The 15,235-nt window shown below is 43.1% G+C and overlaps 1 protein-coding gene across 10 annotated transcripts in view; it reads left to right on the plus strand.

The window, feature by feature from the left end:
* ptprua (protein tyrosine phosphatase receptor type Ua) overlaps nucleotides 1-15,235 on the plus strand; it is a 322,168-nt gene that overhangs the window by 196,032 nt on the left and 110,901 nt on the right. For all 10 annotated transcript variants that reach the window (XM_048202043.1, XM_048202042.1, XM_048202034.1 and 7 more), the window contains exon 6: nucleotides 950-1,127. In XM_048202043.1, the coding sequence (XP_048058000.1) occupies nucleotides 950-1,127 (178 nt within the window). The remainder of the gene's footprint in view (nucleotides 1-949; nucleotides 1,128-15,235) is intronic.

The raw sequence follows: 15,235 nt of genomic DNA on the forward strand, positions 1-15,235 counted from the left end.
TTTGAAACTCATACCTCCGAGTGGGGCATTTAGGCATTTTATGCATTCCAGTCAGAACTATAACATGGAAGTAGCCTAACACAAAAAAATAATTTTATTTGAAAATTAAACCTAATTAACCACAAAAAAAAAAAAACATGTTTTAATAATAATAAAAAAAAAGACCAATACTAAATCTTTGCATTACATAAAGCAATTTGTGATAGCTAATACACGTATTGTCTATCTGCTGTTCTGTAGATCACTCCTTTAAAATCATTAAAATATATTTACTTAAAAAAAAAATACAGCATGTAAAAAGAGACTTTTGGTAATAATTGACAATTAGCTCCTATTAGTTAACGTTAGTTTATGTATGTTGAAATTAACATTAATTAACTTAAATGCTTTTAAATAATTTTTAATTGTTAGTTCATGTTAACTAATGCAGATACTGAAACCTTTTTGTAAACTGTTATGAAAACTTTCATTACATAACAATTATTATATATGGCTTTGCTCTGTCATTCATGTATTCAGAACTAATTACAATATTTCCAGCTTTACTTGATAAATCTTGAATTTTCCAAGGAAGGAAGGATTGAATTTGCCTTCCCATACTACCAAATGAGAGATATGTAGAGTTATTAATCATGAATATTAAAGAGGAAAATCTTTCACAAAAGTGTTGTTGTCATGCATGAATCTAGTGGAAATGCTTGTTTTTATGTTTTTGTGTCATACTTAAACTTAATGCTGCTTTAGTCAAGAAAAGAGTGGTCCAAACATTTGCAGACACCTGATATAAATTTGTTAATGACTTGTATCTCACTGATCATAATGTTTTGCATATCCATTTTTTATGTAATAAGTATTTTTGCTTTTGTAAATATATTTGATAAAGATTAACAAGACAGTGAGATCACATGGAGGATAAATTCTGCATCATGTACCTCTATCTCTTTTTCAGAGGCGTAACGGTGTTCTGATGTCACCATACTCAGTGACGTCATCAGTAGGAGAGCGTCGATTGGTTGCATGGTTTCAGGTGGGCGGAGCCCAACGTGCAGAGCAGGACCTCTACCGATGCATCACTCAGTCAACATATGGAGCTGCAGTGTCAAACTTTGCAGAACTAATCGTCAGAGGTATGTCAAATGTTCTTTCAAATTATGTCCTAGGTTTACTTGTTTACATGTGTGTTTTTATAAATAACTTAAAATTTGTTATATATGTCTACGCTGTAAACCCGAATAAGTTGGCAAAACTCAAAAAATTAAGGTACATCACCATCAGTTACATCAAACGTTTTAAGTTAATAAATTCAAAGTAAGCAGAACTGGCATTTTTCAATTTTGTACTGATACATTTTAATTGCTCTTAACTTGAAATTTTTCAGTAAATAAATTCAGATATTTATTTAAAATGATCATGTAATCTCAACAAATATTTCAGTAGTGGAAATTTAGCTAGTTATAAATAGTTAATCCTGCAAATGTTAATTGGTAACACAATGCTTTGATAACATTAGTATTGCATAGCAATTGCTGAAAGTGTACGGCAATATAGAACATTTATTACCTGTTCTCAAACTAAGCCCATGCTCCAAAAAAAAAACACATTAAACACTACTAAATCTCCCACTTAACATTAATCTTGCACGCACACACACACACACACACACACACACACACACACACACACACACACACACACACACGTTTGTTTTTGTGAATTATGGGGACATTCCATGAGCGTAATGGTTTTTATACTGTACAAACTGTATTTTCTATCGCCCTACACCTAAACCTACCCATCACAGAAAACTGTGTACATTTTTACTTTCTCAAAAAAACTCATTCTGTATGATTTATAATCCCTTTAAAAATTGAGACATGGGGTAATGTCCTCATAAGTCACCCTCTCATTGTAATACCTATATCATACCCATGTCATTATACAAATTTGTGTCCTCATATGTCACAAAAACGTGCACACACACACACACACACACACACACACACACACAAACATTATATAACACTTTTATCATTAAAGGTACCCTAGATTCAAAAATTGAATTTACCTCGGCATAGTTAAATAACAAGAGTTCAGTACATGGAAAAGACATACAGTGAGTCTCAAACTCCATTGTTTCCTCCTTCTTATATAAATCTCATTAGTTTAAAAGACCTCCGAAGAACAGGCGAATCTCAACATAACACCGACTGTTACGTAACAGTCGGGATCATTAATATGTATGACCCCAATATTTGCATATGCCAGCCCATGTTCAAGGCATTACACAAGGGCAGCCAGTATTAACGTCTGGATGTGCACAGCTGAATCAACAGACTAGGTAAGCAAGCAAGGACAATAGCAAAAAATGGCAGATGGAGCAATAATAACTGACATGCTTCATGATAACATGATATTTTTAGTGATATTTGTAAATTGTCTTTCTAAATGTTTCGTTAACATGTTGCTAATGTACTGTTAAATGTGGTTAAAGTTACCATCGTTTCTTACTGTATTCACGGAGACAAGAGCCGTCGCTATTTTCATTTTTAAACACTTGCAGTCTGTATAATGCATAAACACAACTTCATTCTTTATAAATCCCTCCAACAGTGTAGCATTAGCCGTTAGCCACTGAACATAGCCTCAAACTCATTCAGAATCAATGTAAACATCAAAATAAACACTGTACTTACACGATTAGACATGCTGCATGACGAACACTTTGTAAAGATCCATTTTGAGGGTTATATTAGCTGTTTGAACTTTTTTTATATCGTTTAAGGCAAGCGGGAGCTCTTGGGGCATGGAGTACGAGATTTAAAGGGCCACACACCCTGAATCGGCTCATTTCTAATTATGCCCCAAAATAGGCAGTTAAAAAAATTAATTAAAAAAAATCTATGGAGTATTTTGAGCTGAAACTTCACAGACACATTCAGGGGACACCTTAGACTTATATTACATCTTTTAAAAAAAAAAGTTCTAGGGCACCTTTAATAGAAATAGAAATCCCAGCCCAGTTTCAGGTAAATTTAAGTTTGTCTAAATTAAAAGATTCATAAAAATTAAAACCTTGAAGCTATTCAGATTACTTCAAATGTTTCGTGAACTCAAAAGAAAAAGAAAGTTCAAAATACTCATAAAAGTTAATTTGATTGAACAAATTGTCTAATTTGAGTTTGCCCTACTCAAACCAATTAATTATTTTCAGCATTAGGGTTTACAGTGATGCATGGAGCTATTGAATGCTTATTTCTGATTTGATGGATGTGTAATTATAAAGTATATTTGAGACCATAGATCTGACTATGTGAGACTGTTTGATTTAATCCCTTTTCTTTGACACATTGACATCACAGTAATAGCTCTTTCAGGATTAGCCTGAACATTATATAAGCATTCTTTCACATATGAACAAAAGAAAGGCTCTCAGGAGCTCACATAAAAATCACATCCTTTTGATTTTCCCAGCAAAAAAGTTAAAAATCCTTCACAAAAAAATCAGTCTACAGGCTTTCATAGACAACCCAAGAAGTCGGGGAATGTCTCATTTTTAAAGTTTCATTACAAGCTGTTCACACATTGGCAATACAAATGATGACAGATATAATAACAGAATTTACATTTTTCGGTGTACTAACCCTTTAAATTATGCTGTTTTAAATTAAATATTTAATCAATGTCAGATGGCCCCTTTTATGTCTGAGTAGAAAGTTCTCTACTAGAATAATGAACAATACATTCCAGACTTTATACTTAAGAAAAGAAAAGTTTTTGGCCAATTCCAATAATTACAAATTCCATATATAATCCGTTTTATCAGGCTAGCAGTCAGCCATTATTCTTTGCTATCACCAGGTTATCTTCTTAAAGCACAGAATGTTCTGGAATCTTCTGATCCCTCTGAACATCTAATCAAAACACCACACCTGAGTGTGTCTCCCTGTAACATCACATCCGCACCTAGAGATCTCTTCAGCAAAAGCCAAAAGCCTGAGTGAGTTGTAACCTCTTTGACTAGAGCACTCGAGAGAACCGGTGGACTGATTACGGTCATATCCACCAATCAGAGACATATCTCACCCAAAAATAACGGAATTACTGGTGCAATCAGTTATGCAAATGACCCCATGCTGCCTCGTTATGGCCCTAGTAATGATTCCGCTCCCTACAAGTGCCTCTTGTGATTGTGGCATGATTGAAAGAGTGAATGACTCATGTTTCTACTGGAACTGAGGTAATGTCACTGAAAATCCACAAAACAAAAGGAGTAATCACTGTTGTTGTGTGGGGTGAATTGCGTACTTCAAATTGGCTACGTTTTATTATTTAACTTCCGTTATTAGCTGCTGAAGTGTGCTGTATTTGCGTCACAGTCTAAAATTTGATCACACTCACACACATGTACGCGCGCGAATAAAAGAACAACACGCCAAATCAAACCCCTACAGATTTGCTGTACTGCTCCATTCAGGCAATTTCCTATCAAAATACATACTGCCATGACACTTTACTTACCATATTAACATTTGCTTAACACACAAATCAGTGAGTTGGTGGAGTGAGGGGAGTGAGCGGGGGTGGATGAGTCATTAGACTCACTAAGTCATTAGATTCAAACTGAAAATTCATACAATTTATACTGATTGTGTCTTCTTTTTTACATAGTCAGAATTTAAAGATTGTGTCATTAATGACTCACCCTCATGTTGTTCCAAACCTGTAAGACCTCCGTTCATCTTCGGAACACAGTTTAAGATATTTTAGATTTAGTCTGAGACGGTGTTAATTTCGTTGACGAATAATTTTCGTCAACGACATTTTTTCACGGACGAAAACGAGATGATGACTAAATAAAAATGCGTTTTGAATGACTAAAACTATGACTAAAATCTACTCTAATTTTCGTCAACGAATAAAAACGAGACGATAATGAAAGAGAGGGATGATTTGGGAAGATATCCAGTCAGGACTGCTGTCCTGTGTGGAAGATGCACACATTTGAATTGTAATGTGCTGATCTAACCGCGGGAAAGGCGGCGCTGTTGCGTGCTCTACAGGCGCAATTATTGAATAGCGAATATTTATGCCATGCTATTGCTTATAAGCTAATGTTGATGAATTATGACAATGTTTACTACACAATGTTTATATGGTAGCATGTTTTAGATGGTTGTAAGAATGCATATTTATCACCCTCATGAGCAGCCTGCTACAGTGCAGACTGCAGACATTTCAGAATAAGAGTGTAGTTCGGGATGGTTTATAATTATTATTTTTTTCCTTGTCATTATTGTTATTTTGTTTAAACAATAAACTGTATTTAATTTCATTTCTATTTAATTCACAGTAAACTACTGTATCTTCTGTCACAGGAAGGAAAGACTAAGAGCATTATTTGACACATTATTCAATATATTTTACAAGTATAAGGGTTATTATAGTTAACTAAACCTAAAACCAAAGAAATCTTAATTACTGGAAATAAACATTAACTGAAATAAAAGATAAATATATAAAAAATGTTAACTCATTTTATTTCATAGTTTCTAAGCTTTAGCTTAACCTGAGGTATTAAAATAAACAGAAATAAAAACTTATAGACATTTAAAAGCAAAAACTAAAAGACTATGAAAGCAGGAAAAACTAAAAATCAAATCAAATCAAAAATTTCAAATGAAAACTATAATAGTAGCCTACCTCAATGATAAGTGTGTCAATCCCTGAAAAGTACTGAATTTTGCTCTTTCGCGTGTTTTTGCACTTGAACGGTCAAAAACTGTCTGCTTTGGTGAGCAAAGTACAGTTGGGTGAACATAAACAGTTTGGGGAATATCACATGTACCTATATCAGTGTATTGGATCTGTGGAAGCATTTTTATTGGAAATGCTTAATGCATCACAATTTAACTAAATTAGATTTTAGTCGACTAATTTACTGTAGATTTAGTCGACTAAAATCTTATGATATTTAGTCGACTTAAACTAGACTAAAACTAAAACGATGACTAAAATATGACTAAAACTAAATGGCATTTTAGTCAAAAGACTATGACTAAAACTAAATCAAAATTTGCTGTCAAAATTAACACTGGTCCGAGAGCTTTCTGTGCCTCCATTGAAAGTGTATGTACGGTATACTGTCCATGTCCAGAAAGGTAATAAAAACATCATCAAAGTAGTCCATGTGACATCAGTGAGTTAGTTAGAAGTTTTTGAAGCATCGAAAATACATTTTGGTCCAAAAATAACAAAAACTACGACTTTATTCAGCATTGTATTCTCTTCCGGGTCTGTTGTCAATCCGGGTTCACGACTCCGCAGTGACGTAAGACGCTGCTGACATGTTATCCGGTGCGCCCGAGCTTCGTTTACAGTCTGAGGGAGACACACGCTGTATTCAAGCTATTCTACATTGTTTGTATTTTGGTATTGCTATATTTTTTAAAATGGTGCGTAGGTGTGCATGTCGCGGATGTCCTAATCGCCAAAAACAACGACTTAAAAGTGCATTACCAATGCCGACAGATGAAAGGATTCAATGGAATCAATTCAATGGAAAGGATTCCGGAAGAGAATACAATGCTGAATAAAGTCGTAGTTATTGTTATTTTTGGACCAAAATGTATTTTCGATGCTTCAAAATCTTCTAACTAACCCACTGATGTCATATGGACTATTTTGATGATGTTTTTATTACCTTTCTGGACATGGACAGTCTACCGTACATACACTTTCAATGAAGGGACAGAAAGCTCTAAGACTAAATCTAAAATATCTTAAACTGTGTTCCTAAGATGAACGGAGGTCTTACGGGTGTGGAATGACATGAGGGTGAGTCATTAATGACATAATTTTCAGTTTTGGGTGAACTAACCCTTTAAGAATAGGACTCCTTCCATTATGATTTTCAACTTTGATTAACTGCTGGAATTTAGTAATCCATTAGAAGCACATGTGAATAATACATAATTATTTGATTAAAAGTATAGTGATAATATTATTAAAATTTAAAATAACTGTTTTCTATTATTATTTTAATATATCTTCTATTAATATTTTAATATATTTTAAAATATAATGGTTCCTGTCATGGCAGATCAAGATTATTATAGTTTTGCATTTTTCATTAGTTTTCATTTTTATTTCATTTTGACTTTTTGTTTACAGATTCAGTTTAGTTTTAATTAGTTTTTAAAGTGGGTTTGCTAGTTTAGTTTAGTTTTTATTTTTAGAATTTTTTTTTGGAAAGTTTTTATTAGTTTTAGTCTTTTTTTGTATTTTGGGTTATTTGTCAGGGGCAAGATTCAAAAACGTCAGAAAAAGTATTGTGTAATAATAGCTCAGCAAAAACATCATACAATTTTAGAAAATATTCATTCAAAAATAAAACCAGTACATAAAATGTACATATGGGCACAAATATGTAAACAGTCTCAACACTCTGCAGTAAGTGCAAAATGTGTAAGTGAGGTGTGCCAGTAAAAAACCTAAAGAGTGTGCCAGTAAAAAACCTTGCTCATACATGAACCGCATATATTCCAACCCATTTTTGAGCCACAACAAGACATTTCTGTCAGATTGTCAGGGAGCTCAATCTGAGAAAAGAACATGACAAATAGCAAATAAAACAGCTTTTAATTTTGTGTGTGTGTGTGTGTGTGCCATGGATGTGTGTGTGTGAGTGTGCATGAGTGAGAAAGAGAGAATACACACCTACAAATACCACAGCTGTACAATTTTCACACCCTATACTAAATTTACCCTATACAATATCCTACTTATCTGGACTGAAGCAGCAAACATTCAGTGTAAGAGTAAACAAATGACATAACATTATTTAATATTTGAATCACAGCTTATATAGTGTTTTGACATCGACAACCCAAGTGCATTTTACCTCAAACTTGCGACTAGTTAACTTTCTAAAGTAGCAATCGCTTCTCAGGTCGACATTAACACACTGACAAAATTATATTCAGAATTAAAAATATTTTTATATCACTTTTTAATGTGTGATTGTGTAAAGGTGTTCACAAGATACCAACCTTTCGCGAACTTGCTTTTAACGTCGAACACTCGTTCCCATTCAGTCGGTCACGTTCGACGTACGTCGGACAGACCGACGAATAGGAATCTCGCTAGAGAGGCCAATCTACTTCGAGTGTAACTAAAACGAGCCAATGCACATTGGCATGCAATCATATGCATCAGCTGCTCGCCTCGCAGCGCGGGTATATAATGAGCAGCAGGTGCGTTGCATCTTCAGCTTTTCGCTTCGGAGCCGAACGGTGTTTGTTCCTGTTCTCTGCAAGCGAGTGTCTGCTAGAAGACGAGTCAAGCTTTTTGGTTGAACTTCTCTTTTTTTCCGAGTGCAGGCGAACAGCACAGCAGCGGGGTTGAAGTCCTCTCTTTTTCTGTTTTTGTTTCGTTTGCCGTTTTTGAGCAAATAGCTGTTTTGACAGCGTCGGAAGGCTGTTCTCACGGCCGGTACGGTGCGCTTTTGAGCGCTGGAAAAGCCGTTTTTACGGCTGGTAAGAGTGAGCGCCTTCAAAGAGAGAGAGAGAGAGCACACGACAGGCTGCACACAATCCCTGTCTGTGTTGCGGCGGCCGTTCCCCTGCGTGCTTCAGCACTTTTAAAAGAGTAAAGTCCCTGAAAGAGCTTACACAAGTAGATTCGCGTCTTTTTAAAGATGACATCCTACTTGTGTTTCTGGATGCGGTCGTTCCTGTCCTCACTGACGGCCACGATCACTGTTTCACATGTCTGGGCGCGTGTTGAAATGATGTTCGTGGGTGTTTCATGTTTTCATATGAGAACATGATCACGTCGACACGCCGGTCGTGACTCTTCTTTCTCCGGGAAGCTTGAGTCCCCTCTGTTGTTGGCCAGCTGCCGCTTGTGTGTAAAAGCACAGCCGCGGGTCTGCCCGACACTCTGGGAAGACCGTGGAGATCAGCGAGAGCAAACCTCTCGCTCCTCTGCGTGTCGTGTGCCGTCGAGCTGCCGGGCTGCAGCGCGGGTTGTCACGGCAACCCAGCGCTCGCTCGGCGCTCTAGATGCGCGGTTCCCTTGCATAATCTCCATTGTAGCGCCCTCTCTGGTGCACCAGAAGAGGTCTACTTTGCTGATATGGCTTGGGTGACATGAGGTTGAGGGGTTCCTTCGGGGAACCAACCCCCTAGGGCCCCTCCCTCTCTAGCGCATTGCAAGCTGTGCAGTTTCTGGATTGGATTGCTGGTCCTACTCATAGGGGAACCTAGCATTTCATTCAGAGCTCCAGCTGAGGGACAGATGTCAATTGCAGCATCGGAGAGAGTGCTGTTATGCTCTGGAAATGAGGGTGACGCTGCCCACTGTAATGGTGTGTGCTTATGCTGACTCAGATTCGGAGTTTACAGCCATGCTTTCCTGGGTCTTCCAGATGTGCATGGAAAACTTGGCAGTATGGGGGTGTGTTGGTGCCATAAATATGGAATGCCAAAAGTGCCAAAATCTGCATAAGTTTTTCCTCTCTCACTACCCTCTTGGTTGGGGTGGCTGTACACAGACCACACCCACCCTGCATGTGAGGCCAAGGCACTCTTTTTGCATGAGGGTAGTTCTGTGCTGGGGTTGAGCTGCGCTTGTTGACTAAATGTGATCAAAGTCACGGCGCAGGCCCTCAGCCAGACGATGTCCACCTCAGTGGTCCAGAAGTGCCCCCTGGCTTACCTTGTGAGGTGCGAGAGGTTGTCAAGCTAAATGCTTTCTCAATGCTCCCATCTTACGAGGTGGCCTTTTCGGTGACACTGTCGAGGACTGAGCCCAGCGGTTCTCCTCAGTTAGTAGCGGATCGGGGAGCTTCCCATGACAAACCATTGAGTTCCTCTTGGGCCGCCCCTCGGTCTGCTCGTCGCCAAGGGTGTCGTCCCCTGCAAGAAACTCTGGCCCAGCAGGCTCTGCTGTGTCCATTGCGGGGAGATGACGCCTCCCGTCTCTGCAGCTGTTAAGTGGTTGGTGAGAATCACCCCTGAGACGGGCGACCCAGAAATGGGTGGGGCTGCTCTTCCACCCCTGGAGGAGGGCCGGGTGGTAAATCCTTTTATTGGGTTTGTTTCTGTTCCGCCACTGACCCAAGAGGCAGTGGTACCCAAAATTAAAAGAGCAGTTCCTCCATTTCCAGGTCTGAAGAGGGTTTGGAGAGCAGTGGGAGGAGAAAAACCTCACCACTCTCATCCCCCTCTTCTGTCGCCAGCGGACAGCAGTGAGCAGCGGGCAGCCAAAGCCTCGACTGCTCCCTCTGTCCATCCGTGGAACCAGGTAAGTGTTGCCTAGCACACTGTGACGCCGCTTCGGGCCGCCTCACAAAGAGAGCCCCCCGAGCCGCGTCCCTGTGTTCCACCTCGCTGCCCCGCTGCGGGTACGCCGGTGGTCTCTTTGGTCCCGCTTGTACGGTCTCTGCGAGCCCGGTTAGCGCTCCCCAGTCCGTCTCGCTGGCTCATTCGGACCATCAGGCTCGGCTATGCGATTCAGTTCGCCCGGCATCCCCCCAAGTTCAGGGACGTCCTCTTCACTACAGTGAAAGATGTCGTTGCCCCGGTCTTGCGTGCGGAGATCGCAGTCCTACTGGCGGAGGACGCGATGGAGCCGGCCCCTCCAGCCGATATGAGGTCAGGGTTCTACAGTCCCTACTTCATTGTACCCAAAAAGAGCAGTGGGTTATGACCGATCTTGGACCTGCGAGTTTGAATCGGAGCCTGTACAAGCTACCGTTCAAAATGCTGACGCAGAAGCGCATTTTTGAGTGCATCCGTCCCCGAGATTGGTTTGCAGCGATCGACCTGAAGGACGCGTACTTCCATGTCTCGTTTCTTCCGCAACACAGGCCATTCCTGCGCTTTGCGTTCGAAGGTCGAGCATATCAGTACAGAGTCCTACCCTTCGGGCTGGCCCTGTCTCCCCGCGTCTTTACGAAAGTCGTAGGGGGAGCCCTTGTTCCCATGAGAGAACAGGGTTTTCGCATTCTCAACTACCTCGACTGGCTCATTCTAGCACAGTCCCGGGGTTAGTTGTGCGAACACAAGGATTTGGTGCTCCGACACCTCAGCCAGTTGGGTCTTCAGGTCAACTGGGAAAAGAGCAAACTCTCCCCTGTGCAGAGGATCTCTTTTCTCGGTATGGAGCTGGATTCGGTCGAACAGATAGCACGCCTCACAGAGGAACGTGCTCAGTCGGTGTTGAACTGCCTGAATACGTTCAATGGCAGGACAGCGGTCCCACTGAAATTCTTTCAGAGGCTCCTGGGGCATATGGCGGCCGCGGCGGCAGTAACCCCGCTTGGTCTGCTTCATATGAGACTGCTTCAACACTGGCTTCACGGCCGAGTCCCGAGATGGGCGTGGCAACGCGGCACGTTCCGGGTGCTAATCACTCAGGAGTGCCGCCAAGCCTTCAGTCCGTGGTCGGTCCCTTTGTTCTCCGGGCAGGAGTGCCCCTAGAACAAGTGTCCCGGCATGCTGTGGTATTCACAGATGCTCCTGCCACCGGCTGGGGTGCCACGTACAACGGGCATGCAGTGTCAGGGGTTTGGACGGGACCCCATCTGCATTGGCACATCAATTGCCTCGAGTTGCTAGCAGTACGTCTTGCTCTGAGCCGCCTCAAAGGGCCGCTACGGGGCAAGCATGTACTGGTCCGTACGGACAACACTGCGACCGTTGCGTACATCAACCATCAAGGTGGTCTACGCTCCCGTCGCATGTCGCAACTCGCCCGCCATCTCCTCCTCTGGAGTCAGAAGCGTCTGAGGTCGCTTCATGCCATTCTTGTCCCTGGTGTGCTCAGCCATGTGGCCGACGAGCTATCACGAGCTGAGCTGCCAGGAGAGTGGCGACTCCACCCCCAGGTGGTCCAGCTGATCTGGAGAGAGTTTGGAGAGGCTCAGGTAGACCTGTTTGCCTCACCGGAAACCTCCCTCTGCCAGTTTTACCCCCTGTCCGAGGGAACACTCGGGACAGACGCACTGGCACTCAGCTGGCCCCGGGGCCTTCGCAAATATGCGTTTCCCCCAGTGAGCCTACTTGCACAGACCCTGTGCAAAGTCAGGGAGGTCGAGGAGCAGGTCCTCTTAGTTGCGCCCTATTGGCCCGACCAGACCTGGTTCCCAGAACTTTCACTCCTTGCGACAGCCCTCCCTGGCCCATTCCTCTGAGGAAGGACCTTCTTCTCAGAGACGGGGCACTCTTTGGCACCCGCATCCAGACCTCTGGAAACTCCATGTCTGGTCCCTGGACGGGACGCGGAGGTTCTAGGTGACTTACCCACTGAGGTACTTAACACCATCACTTCGGCACTTGCACTGTCTACGAGACGTGCTTACGCCTCGAAGTGGAACCTGTTCGTCGAGTGGTGCTCTTCTCGCCGAGAAGACCCCCGAGGATGCTCGATCGGAGTCGTGCTTTCCTTCTTGCAGCAAGGGTTGGAGCGTAGGCTGTCCCCCTCCCCCTCAAAGTCCATACTGCTGCTATCTCCGCTTACCACGACCACATAGATGGCAAATCTGTTGGTCAGCACGACCTGGTCATCAGGTTCCTTAGGGGGGCGAGACGGTTAAATCCTCCTCGTCCCCCCTCCATACCCTCTTGGGACCTCACTCTGGTGCTAAGAGCACTTCAGATTGCTCCCTTTGAGCCTTTGCAATCGGCAGACTTAAAGATTCTGTCTATGAAGACTTTGCTGCTGGTTGCATTGGCCTCCATCAAGAGGGTAGGGGACCTGCAGTCATTTTCGGTCGACGTATCGTGCCTGGAGTTCGGGCCGGGTGATAGCCACGTGGTACTAAGACCCCGGCCTGGCTATGTGCCCAAGGTTCCTACCATTCCCTTCAGGGACCAGGTGGTGAGCCTGCAAGCGCTGCCCTCGGAGGAGGCAGACCCAGCCCTGGCTTTGCTCTGTCCAGTTCGCGCTTTGCGACAGTACATAGACAGAACCAAAGCCTCAGGACCTCAGACCAGCTCTTTGTCTGTTATGGAGGCCAGCAGAAGGGAAAGGCTGTCTCCAAGCAGAGGATGGTCCACTGGATAGTGGATGCCATCGCCCTGGCTTACCAAGCTCAGGGCGTGCCCTGCCCGCTCAGGTTGCATGCTCACTCCACGAGAGGTGTCGCATCCTCCTGGGCGCTGGCTCGTGGCGCCTCACTGACAGACATTTGTAGAGCTGCGGGCTGGGCGACACCTACACGTTCGCTAGATACTATAGCCTTCGTGTCCAGCCGGTCTCCTCCCGTGTTCTTGCCACAGGTCAGAGGCACGGAGAGGCCCCGGCTTAGTGTCGGCTTGCTGCGCTACATGCGCTTCTTTTCTCCAGAGAGTCCCTACAAGGCAGACCCTGTCGAGTCCTCCGATATCCCTTCGGCAGCCGACGTGGCGGAGCGTCTGGCGCCAGGCCTATACTCCGTTGTATACTTGAGAACCGGGTTTAGGCTGGGTTCCATATGTGTGACCCTACGGGGATCCCATATGGTTGGTTCCACGGTTGCTCCTAAACGAAGCCCGTGTCTTTCCCTCTGGGAGAACCTACCCTTCATCGGGTTGGAGTCACCCCAGCTCTTCCATATGTAGCACAGCCCTACAGGGTTAGTCCATATGTACTTCTCCACATAACTCCTTCGGGGAAGGATGTGGCTTCCGCAGCGTTCCTTTCCCAGCGAAAGGGTACGCTTTCCCAGCGTTATCCAAAAGTCTCACTGAATGGGTTTTGGGGAACAGCAGTGATCGACTCTCTCTGTGTTAGCCCTGTCCCACCATCCTCAGGCAAGGGGGTTCAGGTGGCTTACTACAGAGCGCTGGAAGGGGGCAGCTCCTGTGGCGCTTTGGTAGGGATTCCTATTCGTCGGTCTGTCCGACGTACGTCGAACGTGACCGACTGAATGGGAACGTCTCGGTTACAAAGGTAACCCTCGTTCCCTGAAGGAGGGAACGGAGACGTACGTCCCGTCGCCACAGTCGCTGTACCCCGCTGATGCTGCTGCCTATCCGGTTCGGCTCCTCAGCGAAAACCTGAAGATGCAACGCACCTGCTGCTCATTATATACCCGCGCTGCGAGGCGAGCAGCTGATGCATATGATTGCATGCCAATGTGCATTGGCTCGTTTTAGTTACACTCGAAGTAGATTGGCCTCTCTAGCGAGATTCCTATTCGTCGGTCTGTCCGACGTACGTCTCCGTTCCCTCCTTCAGGGAACGAGGGTTACCTTTGTAACCGAGACGTTCTCATGGAGACGCGGTGTGCACGGAGGGGAGGGGCTGTGTGTGTTGGACCCTGCGTTCCATTCAGAAGGGCTCATCCCTATGCCCTAATCCCTTCAAAGGGTTTACCCTCCGGAGTGAGAGCTTCGAAGGGATGAAGGGTGAAGGGATCAAAAAAACTCTTCTTTTGGAATGCACTTCTGCGTCATCTTAACGAGACAATCAAGGATGAGTAACTTAGATTGTGCAAGCTGCGCCCTTTATTTAACGTTAGTTTATTTATTTATTTATTTATTTTAGGTTTAGCGCATGTAGGCTATATTGTATTTATGTATTTTAAACATTTGAATGGACTGATAAAGGGAGCTGTAAAGTATTTTTGTTGAAGTAGAAAGTCGTTTTGACCATAATAATGTACCAAATCTAACTCATATAAATATTAGGCTACAGTAGTACAGAAAAATATTATATATTTAAAATATGTATAAAATATTATACATACCTTTATAGTTAATCGAACTCTGAGCCTCCTGTACCCATTCTGTGACGTCAAACTTCCCTGTGCAAAGGATCATGGGGGCCCGAAGTGTCCATCAGTTGTTCCCTTCGAAATCCTTAATTCCGAAGGGCCCTTTGAAGTGGCCAGTTTTGAGCACTTCGGTTTGGAACGACCCTTCAATATGGCGGCCATGATTATTTTCACTCCGAAGTGCCCTTCAGAGGGCGATATATCCCGTTTGGAACGCACTGTACGTGTGTGTGAGAAAGTGAGAGACGCAGGGAAAGGAAATGCAGCTGAACGTTATTTGCTCTATGAAAGACATTGACAAAGACGAAAACTAAGGACATTTAATCTATAATTTTATTTTATTTTAGTTAGTTTTGCCAAACACACATTACAGTTTTGGTTAGTTATCATTTTTTTGTAATGCCTCGTTTTTATTTTTATTTCAGTTAACGACAATGTTTTTTTTTCCCACCTAGTGTTCGTTTTTTCGTTCGT

The sequence above is a fragment of the Megalobrama amblycephala genome, linkage group LG9, assembly GCF_018812025.1.
Source record: "Megalobrama amblycephala isolate DHTTF-2021 linkage group LG9, ASM1881202v1, whole genome shotgun sequence".
Taxonomy (NCBI): Eukaryota; Metazoa; Chordata; class Actinopteri; order Cypriniformes; family Xenocyprididae; genus Megalobrama; species Megalobrama amblycephala.